The following is a 24,871-nucleotide window of genomic DNA, read 5'->3' as shown; positions in this document are numbered from 1 at the left end:
CGGTGGTCGCGGTTCCCAACTTTTCGTTCGAGGGTTTCCAAACAAGTATGCATAACACTTCTTCTATCGCCGAATCTTCTCATGCAGGTTTCCTAGGTGTGGGACCCGGGGTGGAACTTCAAGCTTGACCATCTGTCAGGCGCGAATCTTTCTTCTACGGCAGGTGTACCGTCTTTCGGACCGAAGATCTGCTTTGCCTGCCTGATTTCAAAATGGGGAGAAGAGCACGTGTCTCCCTCTCCTTCCCTGCAAGATATCTGTTGCGCAAACGTTCACCTCTCAGGCACTTCCACTGCTAGTTCCGTCTAGCGACGGTTCGGTGTGTGCAGCGGCGCACCCAGACATTCTTTGCGGCGTCTACATATTAATCATCGTCGTATTCTTTCACCTTTTCTAGCTCCCGACAATGCTTGAATCAGCGAAGAGGGACTCCTTACCTCTGACTGAATGAAACTGGAGGCATAAGAAGAGAGAAATACGCGACTTCTTTCACTGTGACACTTATGACGTTGTTCTCAACAGTCAATCCATCGCATGACTCGGATCTGCTTCTGAGTATCGCAAAGATGGAGCGTAGCTCATTGACACCTGAACAGACTCAGATCCACGGTTCGGTGGGAACTTGAAGTGCCCAGTGGGCCAAGTACTGATGAAGTTTAACAGTTTACCATGGATGATTATGGATTTTCGGTGGTTCAATTCTGCGGAGCGTGTCAGACCTCCTTTTTCCGCACCCATGGGTGGATCGGCATGTGCAACTGAGCCGGGATATGCATATCAAGTTTATCGACGCATTCCCTTTTGTTTGGGACCTCGGAAAAATTCATGTATATAGAGATGATGTATGTGAAGAAGTTACAGCAGTCAGAAATGAGAAATCGCAAGAGCTCATCACATTGAACATGAAATAGTGGTCAAATTGGAGGATGCAGAACTGTATAACTGCATATAGAGGGAAGCCAAATGCTGGGAAAGACTAGCACGTAAATAAATATCATAATATAATTCTCCAGATAAATCTTTGGGGCAGCAGAGCGCGTAGAAGCTGTTGAATGAAAAAAAAGAAGAGAAAATGCGTGACAAAACGTGATATGACGTCTCTCCAAACCTCACTGTGACAGTTCGTGACACAGATTTACATTCGAATTTTTGGCCCTTGCACTGGGCATCTGGCCGACACCACCATCCTTGCTCGAAACTCTGTCAAAAAAATAAGCCAACACACACAAGAGGATTTTTAATCCATAGTTATATTTCTAGAGGTAGGAGCCAGTGCGCCGTGTTACAGAAAGTGGTTTGTTTTTTGCATATCTCGGCTACCTACAGTACTGGTAAAAATGGCGAGCTATGGGGCCTGGATGGGGGGATTGCCGCTTTATTCATGCTTGCCAACGGCCCCCGACTCAAGCCGGCTGTCATTTTGAACGGCGCCGACACTTTCTCTGCCTATCTTGTCTCCACCACCATCGTCGAATACGAAGTGGATATGTTGTCCTCGCTCTACCAATTTTTTTGCCTTCCTGCGAGATAATCATGGTTCCGCCTGCCCGACCAGATTACTCAGTTATTAGTGTTCCTTGACTCAGCCATTCCCCCCGACGGAGTCTCGACCATCCCGTTCGTCTTTTCCCCGTAGCCTATATAAATTGGACTGACCTTCCCTAGGATGATACAATGACCATGGCTCCCAAACTTTTCCAACCAACAAATGTCGGCCCAATATCGCTCAACCATCGCGTAGTGTTGGCTCCTCTGACGCGTTTCCGTGCATCGAAGGCGCATATACCCCATGTTCGCATAGTGAAGGAGTACTATGAACAACGTGCTCATACCCCCGGGACCCTTCTTATTACCGAGGCCATGTGCATCGCTGAACGAGCAGGAGGATACGACAATGTTCCAGGGATTTGGAATCAGGATCAGATAGATGCTTGGAAAGAGGTGCAGAATGATCAGTCCATTTTTGTAATGTTATATTCACGGAGCAGTAGATCACGTCCGCTGTCCATGCGAAAGGTTCATACATGTTCTGCCAGCTGTGGGCGCTAGGCCGAGCAGCAGATCCGAAAATTCTCGCGTCCGAGGGTCTACCCTACGTGTCTGCATCTGACGTCGGATTATCGCATGAGGCGGTCGCACCTCGGCCACTGACTGTAGAAGAAATCCGAGAGTACGTCGAGTTATATGCGCAGGCTGCTCGGAATGCCATCAGTGCGGGATTCGACGGAGTAGAAATTCATGGAGCCAACGGTTATCTTCTAGACCAGTTCACGCAAGACGTGACAAATAAACGTACGGATGTATATGGAGGCAGGATTTCCAACAGGGTGCGGTTCCCGTTAGAGGTTGTGGATGCTGTTGCGTCGGCCATAGGACCTGAGAGGGTTGGTTACCGGATCAGTCCGTGGAATAATTCAAACGGTGTGCATTTCCATGATCTTATCACGAGGGATTCGCTCAAAGAATGCACCAGGGATGACGATGGTCGACCCAAAGCCCACATTCGGATTCCTTGCCTCGCAGCTAAAGGTGCGGCAGCCAAGGTTAGCATACCTTCATGTTGTGGAGCCGAGGATGGTCGGTTTGTATGGTCGGAAGGAAGAGGATATTGGGGTACATGAGGAGAATGATTTCATCCGTCGGGTCTGGTCTCCGAAGGCATTGATATCAGCGGGAGGATACAGTCGCGAATCTGCAATCGATACAGCAGAAAATAAAGGGGACTTGATTGGCTTTGGAAGGCATTTCATCGCGAATGTATGATGTTTTATTTTTCTCTTATCTGATAGATAACTGAAGTATTCATTTGCAGCCTGACCTGGTGTATAGACTAGAGAGAGACATTGCGCTCAACGCATAGGATAGAAAGACTTTCTACCTTCGTGGAGAAACTATACCAACAGGATACACCGACTATCCATTCGCCGAAGATTACAATGCCAAGTCATTGTTATAGATGTATGTACCCTCTCGCTTGAGACAATTGTTAAATTCACTCACTTCCTTCACAATAGCTTATCCATGACTTATACCATATTCATGAATGACAACGGTGAAGCTTTTATTTGCTTCACTAGATGGATAAGACGATCGCATTTTCACAAGACGTAAAACCATCTGAAAGATCACTATGATATCCATGACCTTCGTTTGTACATATCGCAACTACCTTACATCTTCTCGCTTTGCCTCGTTCACTACTGAGGGTTCTGTCAACGTAACCGGAGCCACCAGCCCCCGCCAGCCGTCCGACTATGTTTCGACCCTCGTATCCTTCATAACTCCAATACTGCGTAGGCCATGATCGCCTTCTGAAAAACTCTTTCGTACGTCGTCAGCTCTCCATTAAACATCGAAACCATCCCCTTTATCCCCCGGGCTTTCCTTTCAACGCAGTTGCATACGACATCTTCTCTTTCTCCTTCCCGACATGAAGGTCCTCCCATTCTTCTTCCTCCACTTCAACAGCCTCCCATTCCTCCAGATGGCCGCTCTCCGGCATCATCTCGAACTCTTCGTGCTCATTCTCTGGGAATCCCCTATCAGAACACGGTCTTCGGCCGAAGGTCGATATACCACTGCACCTTTGTTCTTCTCCGAACGCAGCGACATTTGCTTTACCTCCTCGAGGATAGCGGTTTCAATCGCCTCGTTGATGTCATTGCACTTGGAGTCGAATTCTCCTAGGACGCCATGGATGTGGGCTTTACGATCATGGACCCTGATAATTAGTGGGCGGGCTGCCCGGCGGCTGCGGCGTTGGTGTGCTTTAGAGGGCATAGTGAGCGGGGAAGAGGATGCAATCCCAAGACTGGGTACTGGGTACTGGGGAAACGAATCTATCTTCGACACCATTGATATATATTACTCCGTGGTGACTCATAGAGTTGAGGTATGACTCGAATACTCCAGGTGACAGCTTGACTCGCATTCGGGCCCTGTCATCGTCACACCCTTCAAGTTGTTATCTTTTTCGTGTCTGTCCAACAATCAGACTAGGTAAAATCGGAAGCGAGGATTATACCTAGTCTCCCACGATTTACGGTACAGCATCTTTCTTCCGGAGCCGCTAAACGAGGTGTCATTATGTGGTATCTACATCGTTCGGGGGAAAAACATCTGTGATTGTTGTCAACTACGAGTCACATACAACGAAGAACTCCTCTTCCAAGCCAATTTCTCTCACTGATAGTACCCGGAAGTGCGACCCTGTATCCATTTCTCATTCCATGCCCGATCCTCATTCGTATCCATCCCAGTCCTTTGATCGACAGCCTTTCGGGCATCAAACCCGGTACCGTATGGAGCCAGTACTTCTTGCTTGGATTCGACAATATCGGCTTCGGTATCCACATCGGAAACACCAGCTACATCACCAGGAAAGCGCTGTCGTTTCTTCTCAGCCGCCGGCATCGGTGCTGAAACGGTGGACGATTTCACATCTATGCTCGCATCGTCGAACCCCATGAAGGTCCCAACCTGAGGATTATGCTGAGCGTAATTCACACGATGCGACGATGTCCAGAATGGTTGAGAATCGCTACCCAACAAAGAGACGTTGTCTCTTTTTTTCTTGCTATATTCCAGCCAGGATGCTGCGTTCTGCCCCTGACCCATCGTGGACCCTGAGGGAAGCATGAATGTGGATGGTGATTGAGAGTGCTCGTGGTACGGGTTATAATCGTCTTCAGCTGCCGTAGACAATAGGGGCCTATTATCAGGGTGGTCGCAAGGATCCTGCACGGTATACACGTTGCCGATAGATGAATATACCTTGCCGTGTGGGACAGGTGGTGTGGATCTATGGTGTGTCAGAGGGCGGCGGCCTCTCTGTGCGCTGGTAGTAGCGGCTGTTGATGTTGATGAGAGGAGAGGGGACGGGTCAGAAGGGAATGGAGTGCTATGGTACGATACCCGAGGACTCCCTCGTTTTCGGCGCAGACAGAAGACGCTAAGACCTATGGCAGCTAAAAGTGTCACCGTGCCGAGGGCTACGCCTAAACCTATCGCCACCATGTTCTCTCTTTCTTCTTCTGAAGTAGAGACGGCGTCGACAATGGACGTGGGTTTGTGAGATTGGGGGGAAGCTGCGGAGGGTGAGGACGAAGAGGGTGAGATGGACGATGAAGCTGGAATCGAGCTTGATGGCTTGTCGACGGTGTACCTTCTTGTTGATTAGCACAAGCGTCTGTGCGGGGTCTCGGTGGGAAACGTACTTAATTGCATCGACGACGATGTACTGCCCGTCAGGCGCCATGGACATCCGAAGAGTATGTGGAGTATTGCTCAGTCCGGTCTCGCTCCATCGTACATCCCACATGATTGTTTCTGAGCCATTCCCAACCGATGTAACAGAAGTGTCCGTCAGATCGACGGTGGTGGATGGCCCATTGTCTAGTGTGACTTCGGTATCGACTTTGTACGGCCAAAGCGGTGCGAGGTAGTAGACAGCAACTCCTTGGACGGAAATCTCAGCGACGCATCCATGCATGTAGCGAGGGGAAACCAACCTGTGAATGTAAAAGTGGCGTCTGCAGAACCATCTCCGCTCAGAGAGTGGCTTCCGCCATAGTCCAAGACTGAGTTATAGATGGAATGGTCGTTCCAAGTCCCTTGGTACACGAAGCGTCCATCTGTATCATCAACTGTGATATTCTCGAGTGTGGCGATGGCGTACTGGATAAAGGCGGAGAGGAGCAGCAGGAGCATACGAGATGACATTTGCCGGCTTTGGCGGTTGTCGACAAGTGCCATCGCTTGACGGAATACACGTCTTTCGGCGCCTATCACTGTGATTCGGAAAGCGTGTGTAGCTTTGGATTAGGGGAGGGTGCATTTGAGAATGACCAATGAGGTACTGACCTTCAATCAGTCAAGGGAATACGCAAAGTATTCAAAGGCATCGATAAGCCAGTCCCTGTGGTAACCAATTATTGGATTTCTGGCTTTGTGGTCCAGTCGAACTCGTCAAGGCGCGAGAACTGGCGTTGAATAGAAAGTATAACTGACGTCGGCGCCACAAGCCTGGGACCACTTGGTCACGAGAAGATAATATCGAAGCTGACATTTGCACGACCTTCTCTATGCCTGAGAACTTCATGCAGATTCCCGCGCAGCTTCTTCTTGTATCACTGTGTGTGATGAAAGTTTAAACGCACTTGCATGTGTGGGAACAAGACTTCCAATCGGCCCGCGTAGACGAAGTGCCTGCATATCGGTCATAAGCGTTTAGTCTTTTTCTCGCTCGACTCATACTCTGGTTGCTTTGATTTCCTATCTCCAGGCTTGTTCGTGCTTGGCGCTTGCGACTTATGCACTGCCATATTAGCAAGTATGAATTTTAATCATGTCGTCTTAAGAGTCGTCGAATCCGTATTCCTTGGATCATCTGTGTGAATGTTTCATTCTATGGGTATCAGAAACAGTACCGTTGCAACGCTAAACATAAATTCGAAATCATCAATAAGTTGTCTATCCATGACCGTAATTCTTGACCTTCATCCAATTGGCTAATACTGTACATTGTGGCTACACTGACACCCCACATTCACCTGTTATACATGTCTATACTTCCGCCTTCTTCCTATCCGCAATGCCTCTTGCTCTCTTTACGCCCCGTTTTGTACAGCGGTACAGCTGATCCAAAATCGCACATGACATCTGGAACACCACATAGACACCCAAGGTTTCGCTGGAGAACCATCTCTCATCGCATCGATGTGGCGGCGGTGGGATCTCAGCCTAGCTTCTTGCCTGTGCTTTAAGGACATGACAGTGGCATTTCGACGATGTGTCGGTCGAAATATTGTGTGGTACCTCACAGTCCAAATTTTCATCGATTTGGATCTCGATCTCCTAGATGTGAGAGGCCGGTGTTAGTTACAAGCCTTAGAGCTGCGAAAGATGGTCATCGTACTTTGTATTATCCGCTATTCTCCAATTCTTTCCAGGCACAGGCCGAGCGCTTGAGTCCAAGTTCAAGCGCTCAAATGCTTGTGTAACTTTTCTCGACATTAGGTTTTGTTGGAGAACAATCAAGTTCGGGTATTCTCCAGGTGGCGGTGGGTTGGTAAACGCGCATAACAGCCTTCTTCGGTACTTATACTGCCCCATGCGCCACACGTGGCTGCATTCTCCTTGTTTCTTAATAACTTACCAACCGCCTTCAACCGTTGTGCGTGGTTTGATTTCCCAGGGGAATAGCCTCACTACATATATTGTCCTCATTGTTGGTTCTTCGTATATTCGTAGCTCACTTCGCTGTATAATACATGGTAACGTTACAAGTGACGGGAGAGACCCCTATCGGTTATCATTAATGCAGGAGGAAAATACCAGAAGGAATGTTGTACGTAAATCGAGGAGACTAAAGTTACTAACGAATATATGAAACTTGGATGAAAATACAAATGGGTGTGCGTGTTTTTGAGCTCTGCTCATTAGATTACAGAATCCAGCATTTAAACAAATCACGCTTCCGAGCTAGCTTAGGAGGTAACGATCCCTTTTCCGTAAGTGAGTAGATCTGATGAAAGAATGAAATCAACAGGCGAAACAATCACAAACATGATGCTGCAACGTACCACGTCTCCTTCAGACATGGTGTCAACCTGCATATCTGACGAGAGCACACCAGGGCCCTTCGAAGCCTTTGATAAAAGTAAATGACCGGCAAGAAAATACTTGGCCACTCATGCCCACCTCTCCGGAAGCGATGATTTCTATACACCTCTCCTTGTGGTAATTCCAGCACCGCAAGTAATACTGCTTCCCCCTATCTAGTTTCACGTGTGTACCGCACGCCAGACACACCACGCTTTGTGGCTTTAACTGCTTGGGGTCCACCCAGCGGTCGGAAGCAAGGATCGCCTTTCGCTCGTGCCCAGACAAACGAGAGGGGGGTGGAGTGGCAGTGTCTTTGTTGGCTCTAATGCACGGCATCGAGTGGCTGAGATGGAAGAAGGTAATATGGATGGACGAAAAGAAATGTGGGATCGTGTTGTCCTTTTATTTGAACAATGTCGCGCACACGTGATGTCACAGACACAAAGGAAGATGTCCGTTTTGAGATGTGCGTTGATCCCTCTGTTCTTTTTTTCGGCCTTTGCTGTAGGCAGCGCAGTTCATCAGATCATCAGATTTGATGTCTAAAGTTGTGGGTAGCATTTCCCAGATGGACAAATGATTATACCTAAGAGTCTTCGTATAATTTCGTTCATCTAGGAGTCGCCTCTCGATTAGTATTTGTAAAGAAAAGTGAATGCCGGATTAACGTATGCAACGGATAAGTAATACGATTATCAAGACATCGAAAGTTTGCGATTGAATCTAGGCGGCAACACGCTGGACTCCCGTTCCGTTGCCTGTAAATTCATAAGTTAGGCACCATAAAGGTTTAGGATAAGAAAAGTTGCACCTCAGTATATTCTCCATCTTCACCTGACCTCTCCGCCATAGGACCATCTGCATCATCTTTATCAGACGAAACGTCGTTCCTATAAGCTATGGCTTCCATCTCCGTTTCTGTCGTCCCACGGATACGGAGACTATGCCGCAGTTTGACAGTGACCATTAATTTCTAAGTTACCAAGGCGCTTGTTAAAAACAAATGGATATGTTACCAAGTAAGTCGTACCTCGTCAGAGGGGTTCGACGACGAATTCTTCGCCTTTTTCTTCGGTCTTCCCCTGCTACCTTTCAAGCTCAAGCTACCCGCCTGTGTCTCTAGACACCTCTTCTTGTGCCGATTCCAATTGGCTGGATAATATCGACCGTTCCGCTTGTCGAGCTGTATTGTCTTCCGACAGGAAAGACAAAAGACGCTATCGGCGCAAACTGAGTTGGGATCAATCCATGCGTCTGCTAGAAGCATGGAGCGACGCGTCTCCTCGTCGTTAAAATATTTGCTCTGTGCCGCGGCAAGTTGGGCCGGCATACCTGAACGGTATCGGCGCGAGGATTTCTGCTGGACAGCATAGGAGACCATGGAAAATATAAGAACGAGGTTCGACGATAATTCTGGAGGGAAATTTCCGGCTAAGTCAGAAGGGAAATGGATGTCGAGTCCTAAGTCAAGGGGAAGGGGCGCACGTGAGGCGCGTCCAGCAGTAAGTGATGACGTCACGCCGCCCGCCTCTAACTTGTACCAACAAGGCCCAGCCCGACACCGTCTGACCCTGAAAGTCTGGGCATCCTTGATGTTATCCTGGCGATCTCTAGCTTATCAGAATTGTTCTATCATGTTTTTACTGACTCCCGTGGTGTCGACTCATCCTGGTTCACCCGGACAGAGGACCGTATTCAATACTATCAACGGCGGCTAAGTTTCTCGGACTTTTCTGTGGCTTTCTACCCTGTCGCCCCAGGGGGTATCGCCATATGTACATCTGGGCCCTCCAAGGGCCGCTATTGGAACTGTGGCGGTGGCGTAGAATGCACCTAATCCATGGCTCTGGGTCATTCAGCCTGAGCTCGAAACAACATGCCTTCCTCTTCGTCGAGGTTTATCTTGCACAATCCCTATGAGGTGTCTCTGTTCAGCTCAGGGTATAAAGGATGATCAAACGAATGGTAAAGATTGCACTCCCTGTGGACTTTTTGGCTTGTTTTGGCAATGAAGGCTGCCAGTCGAGATTGATCGTCAAGACCTAGAAAAAAAATCAAACTTACCGACAAGTCTAAGTAGTGGACGAGACGGCTGAACTTTCATTCCATCAGGGGCTTTCTGGTCTCGGTTTCTTGGACTCCTCATCGATACATGATGTACGACCTGTTTCGGGGATATCTGTGTCCCTGAGCCCCTTCCTCTGTTCAAAAAGAAAGAGTCTAGTTTGTCAGGGCAGATTTTTTTGCGCGAAGCGTTAGAATATCCGTCGCGGAAGAAAGAACGATCTTTCCGGTGAGGTTTTGTCTACCTGGTATGAGCGGGGCTGCGGAACGTACTATCTCATCCAAAGAAAATAGACAGAACTACTTGGAACGAACATTCAGATCATGTTCTCGACCCGACCCTGTACATAAGTATTCGTGCGTCTTGCCTCCTGTCGGCTCTTCTTTTTATGATATTTAGTACACGCAATATCTATTCCAGTGTATTCCGAGCCAAAAGACTCGGATATCTTCTAAAAAACCATAAATCGCGATGTTCGCAAGGAACGATCACGTGTGCAGACTTAGTTATTCACGAGGACGAGCCACCATCAAACATCACATCTAAAGCATCGTAGTTGTCCTTACGCTCTGGAGTGCCAAAAAACATGCGCCTGGGATGGGAATATCATCAAAGGCAAGGAGCCTGCGCAGCCAGTACATGAGCATGCTCTTCGTCGTATTTTTAGCTCAACCGGACGGTAGCAGATCGTCGCGGAAAAGTCATATCGCTCAGGCGAATACTAGGAGATAGTCCACCTATGCTTCTCAATTTGCACGTCTGACTGTCAGGATCATGATGTATGGCTGCGGCCGGCAACCCAGCAATCCGAACAGGGCGCTGTCAAGTTATCGACGATCACCATCGCACTGACAGCCTGTTAACCAGGCAGACTATAAGGACTCGGTAGTGGTATTGATGTTGGATGTCGAGACTTGATTTTGGATACCCTGCAAGGATATGAGGTGACTGAATGGGGAAGAAGATGGGATGTGTATTTCCGCTCAGACTTCCCAAGGCTAACTGAGGGATCGAGAGCGTAGGTTGTTCTGTAGAGACCAGGCTTGCCAAAGCACTGATTGTACGAAATAAGATATAAAGGCCACAAGTGGCTACAAGACCGGTGTTTGTTGACTTTGTCTACCTTTTTGGCCAGCTTCATCACGTGTGAACTTTGTTGGTACAAAATTCATCGACCCTCCCTTGGACGACATTGTTATCACCCAGCGTTTCCTCTCCCTAACACCACCAGCTTAGACCATGGCACCGACGACATCTAAAAAGATTATCGCTGCCACCGCGTCGTCGCGATCTCGAGTCAAGACCGTAAACAGCACTCCTAGTCGATCCACCAATTCGACATCGATTCCCCTTGGGAAACCCAGCCGTCCAGCATCCTTCAGCCACCGCAGTCTCGAGGAGCGCATCGCGGTCCTGGAGGCGGATCCTTTCGTCGACATGTCCCGGTCGACAAAATATGGAGTATTTTGTATTAGACCGGGGTGCGATGGCCAAAATGTCAAGTTAGACAAGCGAGCTTCGTACCAGCTCTCGAACTGGGACAAGCACTGCAGGAGGAAACACGGCAACGCCGTCAAACGAGACCCTGAGAAAAGTCAAGAAGGCGAGGTAGGACCGTCCTCAGGCGATGCGAGGCCAGAGAAAGTGGGTGGCATGTCCTTTGTCGCCACATTCAGCTATTCTGATGATGTCCTCCCCATAGAAAAATGCAAGACGACGTGTGCGTACGGAGCCTCCGAAGACTACGAAGACTACGATGGCGCCGGCGCCTCGAAGAGGGCGTGTGGTAAGTCCAAAACTTTATTATCGTCAACGATCAGATCTGACGCCAGCGGAATTCATCTAGATAAGAGCACTCCCCACAGAAGGCGTGTTGCCACCGGTCCTTGGCAGGAAACTCGCGAGGGTAGGAGTCAAACCCCTTTGGCTATGTATGTGCACTAACAGAGTGCATCGCAGACAACCAGGAGGACCAACTAGTAGGCCGCAGAGATGGTCGTCACCCTAAATGTACGATATACAAGCATATGAAACCAACTTGCTCGGAGTTGTTATCTTAAGTTACTGGATCGTCGCCTGTCATCAGAAAATGGCCGAACTTCAAGCAAGAGAATCTATCATCCAAGATCAGCTAGTAGCACGCCGGCACGATTATAATGCGCATCCCGAGCTTGTCTCTATCCTGAATTTACGGAGAACAGGCGAAGGCTTTGTGTCGATGACGGTCTATGTTACCATGGAGTATCTGAATGGCTGCTTAAGAGTAGCCCGAGACAGCCCATCGCATGGTCTGCAGACCCAAAGACGCAGGAGCTCCAAAGAAAGTACATGCTGAAATCAACGATAGTACAACCACCTCCGCTGCCTGTTACACCCAAGAAGACTCCAAGCGAGGTGTGATCCATACTATGCGGGCATCGGAAATGAAGAACACAAAGTTGGAATGACTTGAGGTCAGAAATGCGGTACTGTGGCACTGAATCCTCGAGTTGCATTGAACCCCATGACTGAGTTCCAAGAGTGGGATTTCAAGCTGCACATGACCATCAACTGCCAGACATGTAGTTGCCATTTGGGCTCTCATATTGCATTGTGACAAATTTCTGCAGTATATGGTTAGTCCTCATGTCACATTTACAACAGAGTAACTCAGAGTGACCCATTAGAATCCATGTTCACTGCTCATCAGGCTCACATGTATCCAGCTGCCTGATCCTAAAACAAGCTGATTTGGAGAGAATGCTCTCACAGTTAAGTCAGTGCACCTGGCTGATATATCCTTCCAATCAACACCACTGTTTTGCTGATCATTGCAGTTCTTTCAGGTCATATGAAGTGATCCAAAAGTGATCTTGAGCCAAGATAGCTCATGCTATGCTGTAAATAAATTTCACTCAAAATAATAATTATTTTGTTTTATTTTCACAAAATATACAAGCATTGCAGACACTATTTATTTCACAGAAAGAGACAGAGACAAAGCATGTAAAGATAACAGCATAAAAAAAAGAAAGTATTCAGATGAGTTGAATAGATAGGTAGTATTACACAGCACAGTCCATCAATGAATGTCTGTCATTCACTGAAAGCATATGAATTTCATTTAATTATCATGTTTCATTCACAAGAGCAAATTACTCACCATCCAATACATGGCATTCTGTTGGTTTGGATGAACCTCTGCCTTGTATTCACTCCTGTGGCATTCCATGATGTAATCATACTCTACTGAACCAGAGATCTCAGCATCTGAGATTGTTGAACCCATAAGATAATGCTGTTTTGCTTTACTACAGACTATATGTGCATCTACCAATGAAAGATCAGATACTCATAATACTTTCAGGAATCTCATCACTTACAATACACAGGTGCAGGAATACTAACAGACTTTGTAGCTCTTGCAAATGTGTGGCATAACACATAGCAGAGCTCTTGCAAAGCATCTGGACTAAGAGATTCATCAGTTGAGCAAAGTGGCTAACAGAAATGAGATCTCACCTAAAATTAGACTCCTACAGATAAACCAATAATCAGCACAAAAAAATAAAGTAAAATCATAGAACATACATCATGAAGAACCTATTATCAAGTCAATACTGAAGTATATGAGATAATCATTCAAAATATGCTTACAGTGTAATGTGCACTTCGACTAGTGCCTTTTAAACCACCATGGCTCTGCAAGAACCAGTCAAAAAGAACTGGACTGGTAATATCTTGATCAACAACAGTTCCTGCAATAAGATTCCCACTTTTATCAATGTCTTTATGTTCATCAGAGAAAAATCTGAAGACAGCATTAAAAAATCTTGAATATAACAGTACATAAATTTGACATACCGAATATGATGTCTCTTGATTACTATGATAAAAGTAATCTTAGGATTCACATTGACATCTTGACATGCAGCTAAAAGAACTTAGCAAATAATACATTAGAGAGTTGCCAAAGTATTACCTTTCAAAAGTGGAAGTTCTGAACAAGCATCAATAAAATGATAAAACAAAATATCTGTGAGACTGTACCTTTTTCTAGAATCTGCTCAAATTCCCCTTCTGATACTCCATCTGTTTAGAATATTGAGAAGACTTTCTAAAGATAAATACTAATAGACTTACCTCGAAAAAAAATCAAACGCTTAGGCTTTGCAAGTGCAGTTGTAATTTTCTCAACATCAGACCTATTTTTAATATATGACTGAATAGCTTTCTAAATATGAGATCAATAAAATTACTTAACCAGCAGACTAAGAGTATAATCATACCTTTGCCATATCTCTCAGACTAGATATCATCTCTTGCCTTGATGTTTGCATACTACTTTTTGCAATATACTTCATGCCCAACTTGTCAACACTTGATACCAATGCAGCATATGATGGTGCAATGCTTCCTGGAGCAGGATGCATAACATCAGCACCTTTGTATATATCAGTCACTGAAATTATCAGAAGAGAGCAATACCCATACCCATTACAATTGTAGCATTCTGTGGGTCTGATATCACTTTGAAACTTTCACTAGCAGGAATAACATTGATGCCACCAAGTTTCAGATTAATCCTGAGAGTTAAGAATCAACAGCCACATCAGTTCTGAAAGCAAAGATAGATTGATGATCACTTACTTCAGTGCAACGTTTGCCCAGTATTGTATCTTGGCTTTGATGCAATTTCCAGCTTTGAGACATTGTATAGCAATGCCAGCCTGCATATCACAAATCATTAAATAGTTTGCACAGTATAATTATACTGCTACTCACTTTGAATTGCCCAAAACTATGACAGAGATTATCATTTAAGAGGATTTACTACTATCATATATGACTCACTGTTTGATTGTGTTATACATACCAGAATTGCCATAGTCTGGAAGAATGGCCACAATTAGATCAGGAAAGCAATAACGCTGTGTCTTGTAGCGATCACTCGCTTGCATAAGTTGCTAAAAACCTATCAGCACTGTTTTCAGACACACTTCCATGCACATCCATACCTCAGAAATATTCCCAGCTCCATTCTCATATATGAGCATTGGAAATGGCATTTCTACTGTCATGCCTGTCACAGACCTCAGATTTAACTGCGCAGAGAATTGATTACTCAAACTTACCCACTGACTGACATCCTGCAACCAGGTCATCAACCATCTTCTGTGCATCCTTCAGAGGCATCAAAGAGTGGTCAGCATAGATGATGACCATCCACTCTTTAATTGATGCTGGTTTGTATAATATTTTATCAACCCTATGACACAACATCAACATGGCAATTCATTTATCAAACATTTAAACACTCACATATTCCACGAGCCAAATGCAGGAGTCTGATTGATGATCTTAGACTCCTCTGTTAGCCATGAAGAATAAGAATAACTTACAATGATGGTATTGCCTCCATATTGCAGCTTCGGAGCAGGTAAAACTCGGGCATCAATCTCGAAAGGCAGCAAGTCTGACTTGACATTCAAGCCAAAGGCCTTAAGGTACTCAGATTGTCCATACTGGAGCAACTATAATAAAGCATGAGCTGAGAACACATGCAAAGAGAAATACTCGGACATACCTCGACACCTTTCTTTATCGCTGTGAGTCGTTCCTTAGGCGGCTTCGTGGAGAATTTGACAATGGCAGATGTGGCTTCCGGAAGGATTTCTTTCTTGATAATTTGTCCTGGAAGTACCTCACACTTCTCCAAGGGTATAAATGCACCTGAGGGTGTCTAGGCAGAATGTCAGAATGATGAAGAAAAGCAAGGTGACAGGACCGGTACAACCTCTACACATATGATATGTGGATACTGCAACAGCTGGTTTTGCCTTTGGAAGTATGCCGCAACAGTTGTTTCCACGCCTCCACCACGAGGTTTGAAGCTCAGCATCGATGCTGGCTGATCAGTGAGCCTCTTGACTGTAACAGATTTCCCTTTCCTGCCGCGCGCCCCGCTGATGGCTAGAGTAGGAACAATCTTCATTCCTGAGAGGAATCTTTGAAGGCGAATCCTCTCATACGTAGATAATTGTCGGGGATCGAGTTGGTGGGCCTGGTCTTGAGGCAAGCTGAGGTACTCAAGACATAGCGATATGAGAGGACCGTCCTTGTACATAATACCAGTCGTAGTGTCGACGTTGATGAGAAGTCGGTCGACGGCGGGAAATATCGACTGAAAGTACCCTTGGCAAACCGACAGACCGAAGCCAATAGACTTGGCCTCGCGCATGAAGAATGACCGGCCCCGCGAAGGGTACATGAGAGATGGGGCCATTCGAATAACAACGTTGAAGGCCTACGCCACGTCAACGAGAAGATCCATGAATGAAAAGAGCAAGACTCACAGTGCGCGCCTTCCATACTTCATTATCAAGTGATTGTTGTCCCTTGGTAAACCGTTGAAGGACCCTGGAGCATTCGTCAGTGTCAAGGAGAACGGCACAAGGTCTTCGGACTAACTCCAAGTTGATGACACTCGATTTCGTCAAACAGATGATAAAATGCTTGGGGGGGCGATCTGGACCATTGTCACACCACAAGTCGAACTATGAGGACATAAGCAATGCACGGTGAGGGAAGACAAAAACCCACCTGGCGCTTGTCAGCAGAGGGGCCCAAATCCAGTTCATGGGATGCAAATGCGATCTTCTTCCCATCATAAACCGCTGGCGGGGTGAAGATGCTCGCAAAGTCGTTCTGCATCTTTTCAAACAGAGACCTGTTCAAAGACATATCGAATTTCTTCTCCTTATCTGGAGATCATTTCAGCCATCGAACTCGCCATAAGCAACGGAGCATACCATCATAGCCGAAATATATTTGAACTAGAGCAAAGGCTCAGTTCTGACATCCAGGATTGCGAAAGAACAAACCAACCGTCATACTGATAGATCATTCCTTCAGGAACAGGTGCTTCGCAAACATTTGCGAAAATCTTAATCCGACGTCCTTCCTTCCCATACGCAGGACGCTTGACACCGACGACCTCGACAGCCGCTTTACAAATGACAGTCAAAGAAAGTTAAGAAATCAAAGATGGATTAACGTGTCTACCCCTGAGACAACGACTTACAAGCTATAGAAACAGAGGTTTGCAGAGTACCTTGGTCTGCAAACCCTCTACGAAGGCCGCTCTGAGCAGCGGCAGGGCTAGCGCTAGATGTACCTCTTTTGGTACCACTTCGCGTTAGACCTCCCGCTTGACCATGAGCTTTTCGTGGAGCCATTGAAATAAAACTGGTAGATATGAGTGTTTGGATGATGTGGGTGATAAGGAAGGTTTCCTTGGGTCATATCATCGCTTGGGCGTCCTTTTTATGATGGGCACAATGCCGAAATGCCGTGCTTCTTTGCTGCTTGACTCACTCTGACTGCGTTCCTCGCAAAAAGCATCACTCCGGTAGATGATGATCACTTGCATCGTGGTGTTTGCGTGCATGCAAGGGGAAGGAAGAAGTCCCCACGCATGTCGCCTTGCACTGCCTACTGTCACTGAAATGAACAAGTCACAATCTTCAGTCGATGATTGGACACGGCTTGTACGGCTCCTGGAAAAATTAAGTTCTTATTCTATCAGCATGACATCAATGGCGCTTAGACGGGCACTAGTTCAGAGCCAGACAAAGGAAAGATCCCTTGAGGCTGAGCAACAATTGAGGGTGGTAACACTCCAAGAATACATTTACCATCCTCCATCAATAGTAAAAGGCAGCTGCGATCATAGGAATTCCGCACCTCTCCCCACCTCCTATAGCAGTAATAAGGCCTTCTGAAGATATATCAATCATAAACGTACTGATTAATATTTTTTTCTTGGACCACTATTTTCACAGATCACAGTTTGTGAAAACTATAACTCCATGCTGTGAAAAGAACTCGCTGCGCGAACTATTTGTTGTTCCGTCGTGATAGATCCGACTGCGGTGACTGAGGAAGAGAGGCAAAAATAAGTCATGCTACCTTGAGAGGGAACATTTTACGTTGCTCTTCTTCGGGAGGGGAGTTGTGATGATTCTGAAGGTGCATGCTTCGAGGAATACCGTAATCTGCCAATAGGCATTAGCTTGATAAGACATGCGAAATATTATGTGACACCGATCGCGAAACCTGAGGCCTTTGCCACATGCACTTATCGCCTCTCCACATCATTCTGGGGAACGTTTCATCTGAACAAGGCAGCTACAGGTGTTCTGAATGTTCTTCATCTACTGCGGTGGTACCTAGCTGCTTTCTAAGATAGCAACACAGGTTTCAGCATTGTTTGCTACAAGCGAATCAATCAGGACGGGCTCGGCCCCAGTTTAGATTGATGACCTCGCTGGAAAACTGTATTTCTGAACTCGAGATGCACACTAATCTACAGCAAGAGTCAGCCTTTTTGTCGATCGGCATTAAAACAGGATGAGCGTATTCATAACATACGGTTCATACAGAGATTCTCCATCGACACTGTATGCGTCTTCACATAATTTCAGCGATCGAACAGGCGGTGCTCACCTATATTTCCTCAGCCAAACCGGCATTTCTCTGTACACACTCTATAATCATAGACACCTCTTCACCGGGGTAGCCAAAGATACCCTACAACTCCCCAATCGTAACAACCGCCTCAACGTGCTCAAGGAACACTCAAGTGAAAGACTCCTCGCTATAATATTCAATCGAAGGAGACGCCTAATCACCCCACACCACCCATCGCGTATGGCGGGGAGTCATACAAGCGTAAACGCTGAAGTATGCCGTGATGCTTAACGACAAGCTGCAATGCTCTAAAAGTAGAGTTCCAACTCCGTTTCTGCGACAGGAGATGGCACGAGAGGTCCAAGACGTTCTGTCTGCTGCTGAAGAGATGCCACGAATATAGCACTACATTCACTGGGAAGAGGTTTCAAGGTGTTTAAGATCACGCTCAATAGACATGATCCCGAGCACGAATGAATAGTCTCCTCGCCAGCCTTGATGCCTCTGTCTGTGAAGGTGCTCTTTGCTTCGAAGCGAGTGAAGCCACGGATGACATAGCAGGGCGTCGTTCAGGAAGCGGTTTGGGCAGCGGGCGTGGAACGTTAACGAAACGTTATAAGGGCAGAATGGACGGATAAGAGAGAGAAAGTAGGATAGTGGGCTTCGATCCATTCGACATAGTAGCTTTGCGAACTCAAGTAGTGCAGAGGTCTGGTTGTAATCCGGCTGCGTGTTTTGCGATGTTTGAACAAGTACCGCAGAAAAAAGACCGGTCTATAACGGCGTCAAAATTACGAAAGAAGTAAAGACCTAAGACACACGAAAACTAGCAGGATATCGATCATATCGCGAGCTCCAGCAAACATTTCCGCGTCGAAATCTATCGAGTAGGGATGCCCACAGTACCAGTACATATAGTAGAATACGGGTACTGTATACACGGGCCCATGTACCGTCGGTGGTCGGAATTCGATTTTTACGGCCATATTTGTACGGGACCTTTATGAGTAGGCCAAATTTGCCAGGACACCTATTCATTTTAGTATGTAATGTGTCAAATTAATGAAATACGTCGGTTTGAGCACAAAGCTTACCTGCCCTAGGTCATCATCCTCTTATACGACATCCGTATACAGTATATGGGCAATACCCGTACCGCACCATCGACGCCCCTTTTCTCATACAGCGTACCGCCGTACCTTATCCGCCCTGTCGTTGAGGTGTGCGTCAAAACCGAGCGTTTTCCAATATCTCCTGCTGGAAAGGGTCAATGAGTAGGGCGCCTTTTAATCCCTTGCTGAAACAGCAGCGCTAGTTAAATACATCACAGAATAAAAATCAGAAGCAATGAACACACCGACTCCTCTAAGAGACATCTGACTCTTTCATCCCAGACAGGGTTTCGCTTTGAGGATTTTTCTTATCGGCGCCTTCGGCGTCCGGTGCTGGGAGAGAATGCGCTGTGGTTTCCGTCGATGTCTGGGAGGTTGTTCTGTTTGCGTATCACGTATATCCATCCATGGTGGCCTTCTGTAGGAACTAGTTAAATACAGCCGAGCGCATGTAGAGCAATTCTAGAACCACATACCGCTGCCCATCAAGGGCGCCTATCAAGAAGTAGAAAAATTAGGGCAGACGGTGGCCAGTTGTACGTTCGGGAACAATGAAGTGGGGGAAGGACATGGCCACGTGCTGATGCCGTAAGCGTTGCGTGATAAATCGGCATGTTCGGCATCTCCATCCGCGATTGGCTATCGTTTTTTTACGCTCTCTACCTGTCCAATGCCATCGAATATCATCTCAAGGATAGCTGCGATGTTCAACAATCACGAGGGAGCAGATTAGCACTTTCGGCCAGATTGCGCCAGTCCCCAACGGGGTCTTTTTTACCATTCTCGCAGTATATAATCGTGATTTATCGGTGCGCTCAAAGTCCCTACGAACGGTCTCATTATCTGAGGAAGGTCATTACAGACAATCTCCGTCCCTTTCGAGCTAATGATCTCCATTGATAATTGGATATGGATCACCGGCCAATTTACTCGCGAATATCGTCTTTCCGACGTTACGAACTTGAAACGTCTCACATTATACAGTCAGGCACCATTATCATGTTGCGGCAAACGGGGAGATGTTCTCGGGATTATCATAGCATTTGTATCTATGCTCTCGTTTCTATGGCTGTCTTCAACTTGTCCTGTCTGCGGATAACCGTTGATCACGTCATGGACCACGGTGATTTACGCCTTATCTGCCGATGACTCATCTTCCACCTTCTTCGCACGCAGATCTCATTGTACGAGGACCATCCATCGGTATTCGACTGCGTATCTTGAACCGCGGGATAATTCTCCCATCTTCGTGGCTGGACAATTCAAGGTACTTTGGTGCTGGCGCGAAATGTGCACCAGGAAGTGATAATTGATAGCACTCGGAAACGGATCACTGGTTTCATTGTCTGTGAGTTTCGTCGCAGCGTTCAAGACCCAGACGGCTGAAGACCTATTTTTTGTATTTAGGCAACCATCCGATAATATCTGTAAAACAGATGCGAGAAAAGCGGTGCATCGGTACCAGTGCTTGTATCATTTGGCGCTGTTCCTGAGCGCCTCTGCAAGTATAAATGTTGACGCGATGGATGGGACAATACCGTCACAATGACAATGAAATACTCTTATCCCCCGACGTCAATTTCTTCCTCTTCTTCCTCGCCAACAGCGCTGGTGACGAAGTCTCCTCTTATTCTCCTTGGGGTTTCGGCCATCCTCAATGCTCTATTTTTGTACACCTGGTACTTCCAGTTTCCCGAGTGCAAGAGTGACTGGAAGCTATACTGTATGTACAGAATATCGCCATTCTTCGGAGTGTTTCTCACCACGACGTTTTAGCACCAGCACAAGATGTCGCTTCGTACCATCCCGTAAAATTCAACCCTGGCTTTGCTTGGGACATGCCCATCTACGAACAAGTACCCACAGACGAAGTAGATCAAGCTTGGGCAGAACTATACCAATGTAAGTGCTTCGTGGTCGTCGGATGTAGCCCGTATCTGATGCTATGCTCAGACACTGTCAGTCGAGTCTCAAAATCAGAGGCGATGGAGATGACCAATCGCACTTATCCTATGCCTCACGAAGAAGGCTATTATATGAGCGGACTGGACGTGTTCCACCAGCTACACTGCCTGGTAAATCCTATCCTGCTCCCGAGTCTTCACGCGAACTAATTCTACTAAAATAGGACATGGTACGAATGTCGCTGCACCCGGAACGCTATCCAGGCGTCGACTCTCCACTCAGGAAACTACACGTCGCGCACTGCTTGGGCCATGTTCGCCAGGCGCTGATGTGTGCGGCAGATATCACTCCCATCTCGTGGCAGTGGAATGAACAAGCACAGGTTGTGAGGCGGCGGGATGATGTTGTGCATACGTGCCGGAACTTTGAGGCTATACAGGAATGGGCCAAGGAAAGATACGTTTCGATTACTGACGATGAATTGAAAGTGTACATTAATGACGGGCTAGAGTAAATGGGCGCCCAGAGCGGAGTTTTCTTACTAATCTTTTACATTATTCATATTTCGCCACGATAAGTACAAGTATAATAAATAAATAATACTATAAGACTTCAATCCCTGCTATTCGCCATTACTTAGTTGCTGAGCTTCTTGAACTTTACTGGATCTGTGTAACACTGTATTCATTACAAAGATAACATCTCTCAGCAGCATTCCATCTGCACCTTTCAAACCCTTTGCCTCATTTTTTTTCTACATCCATTGAACGATTATCCTTCATACGGATCGTCGCATCTGGTTTACGAGACTAGCTCAGCTGATCATGACCACAACTGTATGTTGGTTGACATCATCACAACTCGCAGAACCTCAAGCATGGGCAGACGTACCTAAAAGATAAAGGTAAGGACGGCTGCGGGATACCATCACGGGTTACGCGCCCAAGAGCTTTCAAAGGAGTGACCTGTTGACTTTAGCGGTCCGGAAAACGATCCCCTCTCAAAAAATCAGCATGAAGACGAGGAACGTTATTTCCCGATGGTATATGGATGAAAAGGTTGGCCCGTTTACCAAGAGTGTTCATGGATTTCTGGAGTTGGAAGAGCAGCTTAACACTCTTAGATCAATTACATCAAATGTAACCTCTTGTCGGATGCTCAATCTGCATTCGTTGGTAAGGCTTAAGTAGAAGCGCTTCATTCGAATTTAGCCAAGTGTACAACTTTCATCACGTAGTAATTCTTGTAAACATACATCACATCTTGGTGCCCGCGTTGTAGCAACCCTCCCTACTTCTTGAGAGGGGTAACAAGCAGCGGGATCTGCGGTCCCTCCTTCGCCTTTCCCGGAACGATGGGGATTAAAACGAAGCCCGCTGGACCATGCTGCAACTCCGGTGCTCCCTTCGAAATGCTGAATTCAAAGTTGCTGAGAAGTTCTGTGACTACCGATTGCAACTCCATAACGCTATAAGACAGTGAGGGTCAGAGAATTTGACAAGTTCTTCCATACTCACGCGAATCGCCACCTATTGATCGAGTTAAATCTGATCCACCGTTTCCGAGGCTTCGAGTACTCACCCAAGGCACCCACGAATACCAGCACCTGCAGTTGTGAGGTAATCAACGAAGAAACTCAAACAAGGGTATATTGTCCTTACTGAAAGTCAACCTATCAATGGTCGGAATTAGCAAGCTGGTATATGACAGAGACAGGATCATACAGATTTGCATAAACACCAAGAGATTCCTGTTTGATTCCGCGATCTCCAAGGAATCGACGAGGATTCCACTCTGCGGCGTCGTCACCCCAGACAGACGGAAGGCTAGTACAAAACGAGTCAAAAAGCCGCGCTTGATGGAATAAGAATCCACGGACCGGTTATAGGTATATACAGAGGCGAAAATGACCTGACCCTTAGAAGTAGGGATTTCTGAACATGCGTCACCATTCGAAGTGATGATAGGTTCGGCCAGGGGTAAGATATCATCCTGAGCCGACTCACGGAAGAGGCCATACGCCAGAGGATGGTAACGCAGAACTTCCTGTAATGATCCAATCATCATCCATCAGAGCTCGAAACATCGTGGAACAATGACACACTTTAATAGTAGCGTTAAGCCAAGGCATTGAATCATAATCGCTCGAAGTAAGCGACCTCGGGGCGTTCGCTTTCGCTATGGCAATCTCCTCACGTATCTTCGCTTGGTCATCAGGATGACGACTCAGTTCGTAGAGTAGCCAGGCCATCGTGTTGGCAGTGGTGTCATGGCCCGCTAGAACAAACGTCCTATCAAACTCAATTCAGCTAAGCGAAAGGGACAAAAGTCGAAGCAGCTTACGCTAGCTGGGAGTCGATTTCTATGTCGCTCATCTTCTTCTTCGTATCGTCGGAGAGATAAGACATTGCTGGTCCGAGATGAGAAAGGAGTGCGATAAGTGTAATGCATCCCACATACCGAGAACGTTGACGACATCCTTCTCAGCTGGATTGGCATCATTGGCCACTTCGGTCAGTTGTTTCTCGAAGATAGGCCGGGATACTTTAGTCGCAGTGTCTCTAAAGCGCTTCATTCGCACGGTATCTCTGCTAGGCAGCTGCTCGAGCAGTAAAAGCAGCCATTTGGGAAGGATGCGCCAGAGTGCAGGAAACAGAAGCTCCCATGTCGTCGGCCACATCTGAGCTTCGCCACTATGAAAGGTGAGTCTGCGAGCCATTATGAATAGAGTGATTAAAACGTACAAGACATTTCTAAGTGCTGCAGTTAGCTCGGTTTGCCCGTCATTGAGCGAATTGAAGTAATATCGGAAAGAGGCTGGCGAGTAGGCAGTAAACTACTGTGACAATCACATGTGCAAAATAAATGCGTACTGATGCCTATGATATCCAGTGCAGCCTTGCTTGTCCATTCCAACACGTTGAGGACTCTGGCGTCCCCAACACGCTCGTTGATCTTCTCTGTAAGCTAGAGGATTCGAATAAGCCAACATCACGAAAGCCGGTGTACCCACGTACCTTCATGGCTGATTCTTGAAAGATAGTCAAAAAAAGTTGAAGCTGCGATGCTGCAAAAGCAGGACCGAGAATTTTCCGCTGGCGTCGGTGGATGTCACCTAGGACTCGTATCAATCGAAGAACATTCACAATGAAGAACTCTTCGGCATACCCTCCACAGTGGCTACGCCTGGTCCCACGAAAGCCTCATTGATACGATGGATGTCTCTTGTCTTTGGAAAACGGTATCCGGACGAATGGAAAATGTACTGCAACGCCTTAGGGTCAGCGACGAACAAAATATCTTGCTGCTTTGAGTGTCAGCATTATCAATGAAAGATAAACAAGCGCCACTGACCCCGAAACATCCGCCAGTGCGATATACAGCGCCATATTGTTGATACCATTCCATCTCCAAGTCGCCAACATGTTCACGATTACGGAGAAGTGCTTCATGACCTGATATCCAGCGGTCAGAATGAAAGATTGGAAGCCGGAGTCAAGCTGAGCAAACCTAATAGAAATGAAGGACGTGGGGGTCCGCGAATCCTCCGAATGGCAGATCTACGCTTCCGAAGGCGTAAAGCAACAGCGATGAGAAAGTATACAATCACGGAAAGAAGGAGATAATTTGAAGTACGGTGCATGTCGCAAGACTTGAGCAGGATACTGTTAAGAGGATACCATTGAAAATGACTTTAAATACGTGGACCCGTTTGAGCCTACCTTAAAGTTCA

The 24,871-nt window shown here is 46.7% G+C and overlaps 11 protein-coding genes across 11 annotated transcripts; 4 read left to right on the top strand and 7 right to left on the bottom strand.

Moving 5' to 3' along the window:
* The first annotated feature begins 1,434 nt into the window (after nucleotides 1-1,434).
* BT62DRAFT_51959 (NADH:flavin oxidoreductase/NADH oxidase) lies at nucleotides 1,435-3,173 on the top strand. The gene is made up of 6 exons (XM_043181239.1): nucleotides 1,435-1,617; nucleotides 1,666-1,941; nucleotides 1,992-2,421; nucleotides 2,474-2,757; nucleotides 2,813-2,958; nucleotides 3,015-3,173. The coding sequence occupies exons 2-5, from the start codon at nucleotides 1,675-1,677 to the stop codon at nucleotides 2,858-2,860; spliced, it is 1,029 nt and encodes a 342-aa protein (XP_043046717.1). The 5' UTR covers nucleotides 1,435-1,617; nucleotides 1,666-1,674; the 3' UTR covers nucleotides 2,861-2,958; nucleotides 3,015-3,173.
* On the top strand, nucleotides 3,174-4,040 carry BT62DRAFT_52000 (uncharacterized protein). The gene has a single exon (XM_043181240.1). The coding sequence runs from the start codon at nucleotides 3,431-3,433 to the stop codon at nucleotides 3,896-3,898; it is 468 nt and encodes a 155-aa protein (XP_043046716.1). The 5' UTR covers nucleotides 3,174-3,430; the 3' UTR covers nucleotides 3,899-4,040.
* Nucleotides 4,041-5,391, bottom strand: BT62DRAFT_51946 (uncharacterized protein). Its single transcript, XM_043181238.1, has one exon. It carries the CDS (start codon nucleotides 5,014-5,016, stop codon nucleotides 4,183-4,185), a length of 834 nt encoding a protein of 277 aa, XP_043046715.1. The 5' UTR covers nucleotides 5,017-5,391; the 3' UTR covers nucleotides 4,041-4,182.
* BT62DRAFT_863251 (uncharacterized protein) lies at nucleotides 5,216-5,709 on the bottom strand (the record flags this gene model as incomplete). The annotated part of the gene is made up of 2 exons (XM_043182502.1): nucleotides 5,216-5,457; nucleotides 5,511-5,709. Coding segments are annotated over 2 exons (441 nt in total), but the record flags the coding sequence as incomplete, so codon positions are not given.
* Nucleotides 5,710-7,273: 1,564 nt separating this feature from the next.
* BT62DRAFT_1070871 (uncharacterized protein) lies at nucleotides 7,274-8,043 on the bottom strand. The gene is made up of 3 exons (XM_043178701.1): nucleotides 7,702-8,043; nucleotides 7,584-7,649; nucleotides 7,274-7,525 (listed from the first exon to the last, which is right to left on the bottom strand). The coding sequence occupies exons 1-3, from the start codon at nucleotides 7,939-7,941 to the stop codon at nucleotides 7,445-7,447; spliced, it is 387 nt and encodes a 128-aa protein (XP_043046713.1). The 5' UTR covers nucleotides 7,942-8,043; the 3' UTR covers nucleotides 7,274-7,444.
* Nucleotides 8,044-8,139: 96 nt separating this feature from the next.
* BT62DRAFT_925747 (uncharacterized protein) lies at nucleotides 8,140-9,075 on the bottom strand. Its single transcript, XM_043184887.1, has 3 exons — nucleotides 8,636-9,075; nucleotides 8,415-8,578; nucleotides 8,140-8,363 (listed from the first exon to the last, which is right to left on the bottom strand). The coding sequence occupies exons 1-3, from the start codon at nucleotides 8,984-8,986 to the stop codon at nucleotides 8,216-8,218; spliced, it is 663 nt and encodes a 220-aa protein (XP_043046712.1). The 5' UTR covers nucleotides 8,987-9,075; the 3' UTR covers nucleotides 8,140-8,215.
* Nucleotides 9,076-10,884: 1,809 nt separating this feature from the next.
* On the top strand, nucleotides 10,885-12,290 carry BT62DRAFT_990124 (uncharacterized protein; the record flags this gene model as incomplete). The annotated part of the gene is made up of 5 exons (XM_043190203.1): nucleotides 10,885-11,456; nucleotides 11,517-11,601; nucleotides 11,872-12,064; nucleotides 12,129-12,231; nucleotides 12,280-12,290. Exons 1-5 carry the CDS (start codon nucleotides 10,910-10,912, stop codon nucleotides 12,288-12,290), a joined length of 939 nt encoding a protein of 312 aa, XP_043046711.1. The 5' UTR covers nucleotides 10,885-10,909.
* A 278-nt stretch (nucleotides 12,291-12,568) lies between these two features.
* On the bottom strand, nucleotides 12,569-16,887 carry BT62DRAFT_1070868 (argonaute-like protein; the record flags this gene model as incomplete). Its single annotated transcript, XM_043178700.1, has 27 exons — nucleotides 12,569-12,752; nucleotides 12,813-12,979; nucleotides 13,033-13,121; nucleotides 13,172-13,185; nucleotides 13,241-13,252; nucleotides 13,307-13,460; nucleotides 13,514-13,583; nucleotides 13,632-13,649; nucleotides 13,700-13,741; nucleotides 13,793-13,883; nucleotides 13,939-14,093; nucleotides 14,144-14,235; nucleotides 14,300-14,379; nucleotides 14,435-14,450; nucleotides 14,504-14,616; nucleotides 14,668-14,732; nucleotides 14,785-14,918; nucleotides 14,972-14,997; nucleotides 15,052-15,183; nucleotides 15,237-15,392; nucleotides 15,447-15,956; nucleotides 16,006-16,069; nucleotides 16,121-16,206; nucleotides 16,253-16,413; nucleotides 16,462-16,485; nucleotides 16,538-16,657; nucleotides 16,734-16,887. 27 exons carry the CDS (start codon nucleotides 16,885-16,887, stop codon nucleotides 12,750-12,752), a joined length of 2,748 nt encoding a protein of 915 aa, XP_043046710.1. The 3' UTR covers nucleotides 12,569-12,749.
* A 1,494-nt stretch (nucleotides 16,888-18,381) lies between these two features.
* Nucleotides 18,382-19,383, bottom strand: BT62DRAFT_51766 (uncharacterized protein). The gene is made up of 3 exons (XM_043181233.1): nucleotides 19,216-19,383; nucleotides 18,943-19,151; nucleotides 18,382-18,895 (listed from the first exon to the last, which is right to left on the bottom strand). Exons 2-3 carry the CDS (start codon nucleotides 19,105-19,107, stop codon nucleotides 18,533-18,535), a joined length of 528 nt encoding a protein of 175 aa, XP_043046709.1. The 5' UTR covers nucleotides 19,108-19,151; nucleotides 19,216-19,383; the 3' UTR covers nucleotides 18,382-18,532.
* A 1,395-nt stretch (nucleotides 19,384-20,778) lies between these two features.
* BT62DRAFT_915490 (uncharacterized protein) lies at nucleotides 20,779-21,652 on the top strand (the record flags this gene model as incomplete). Its single annotated transcript, XM_043183940.1, has 4 exons — nucleotides 20,779-20,956; nucleotides 21,010-21,135; nucleotides 21,187-21,308; nucleotides 21,362-21,652. 4 exons carry the CDS (start codon nucleotides 20,779-20,781, stop codon nucleotides 21,650-21,652), a joined length of 717 nt encoding a protein of 238 aa, XP_043046708.1.
* Nucleotides 21,653-22,428: 776 nt separating this feature from the next.
* BT62DRAFT_999255 (cytochrome P450) lies at nucleotides 22,429-24,781 on the bottom strand (the record flags this gene model as incomplete). The annotated part of the gene is made up of 15 exons (XM_043190784.1): nucleotides 22,429-22,606; nucleotides 22,656-22,667; nucleotides 22,720-22,744; nucleotides 22,800-22,810; nucleotides 22,863-22,964; nucleotides 23,018-23,184; nucleotides 23,243-23,429; nucleotides 23,482-23,548; nucleotides 23,599-23,831; nucleotides 23,883-23,955; nucleotides 24,012-24,105; nucleotides 24,156-24,253; nucleotides 24,307-24,442; nucleotides 24,493-24,593; nucleotides 24,649-24,781. The coding sequence occupies 15 exons, from the start codon at nucleotides 24,779-24,781 to the stop codon at nucleotides 22,429-22,431; spliced, it is 1,617 nt and encodes a 538-aa protein (XP_043046707.1).
* Nucleotides 24,782-24,871: the final 90 nt, after the last annotated feature.

Source organism: Guyanagaster necrorhizus (assembly GCF_019112545.1).
Source record: "Guyanagaster necrorhizus MCA 3950 unplaced genomic scaffold BT62scaffold_1, whole genome shotgun sequence".
Lineage (NCBI taxonomy): Eukaryota > Fungi > Basidiomycota > Agaricomycetes > Agaricales > Physalacriaceae > Guyanagaster > Guyanagaster necrorhizus.
Note: the sequence above shows the minus strand (reverse complement) of the source record. Positions and strands in the feature narration are given on the sequence as shown.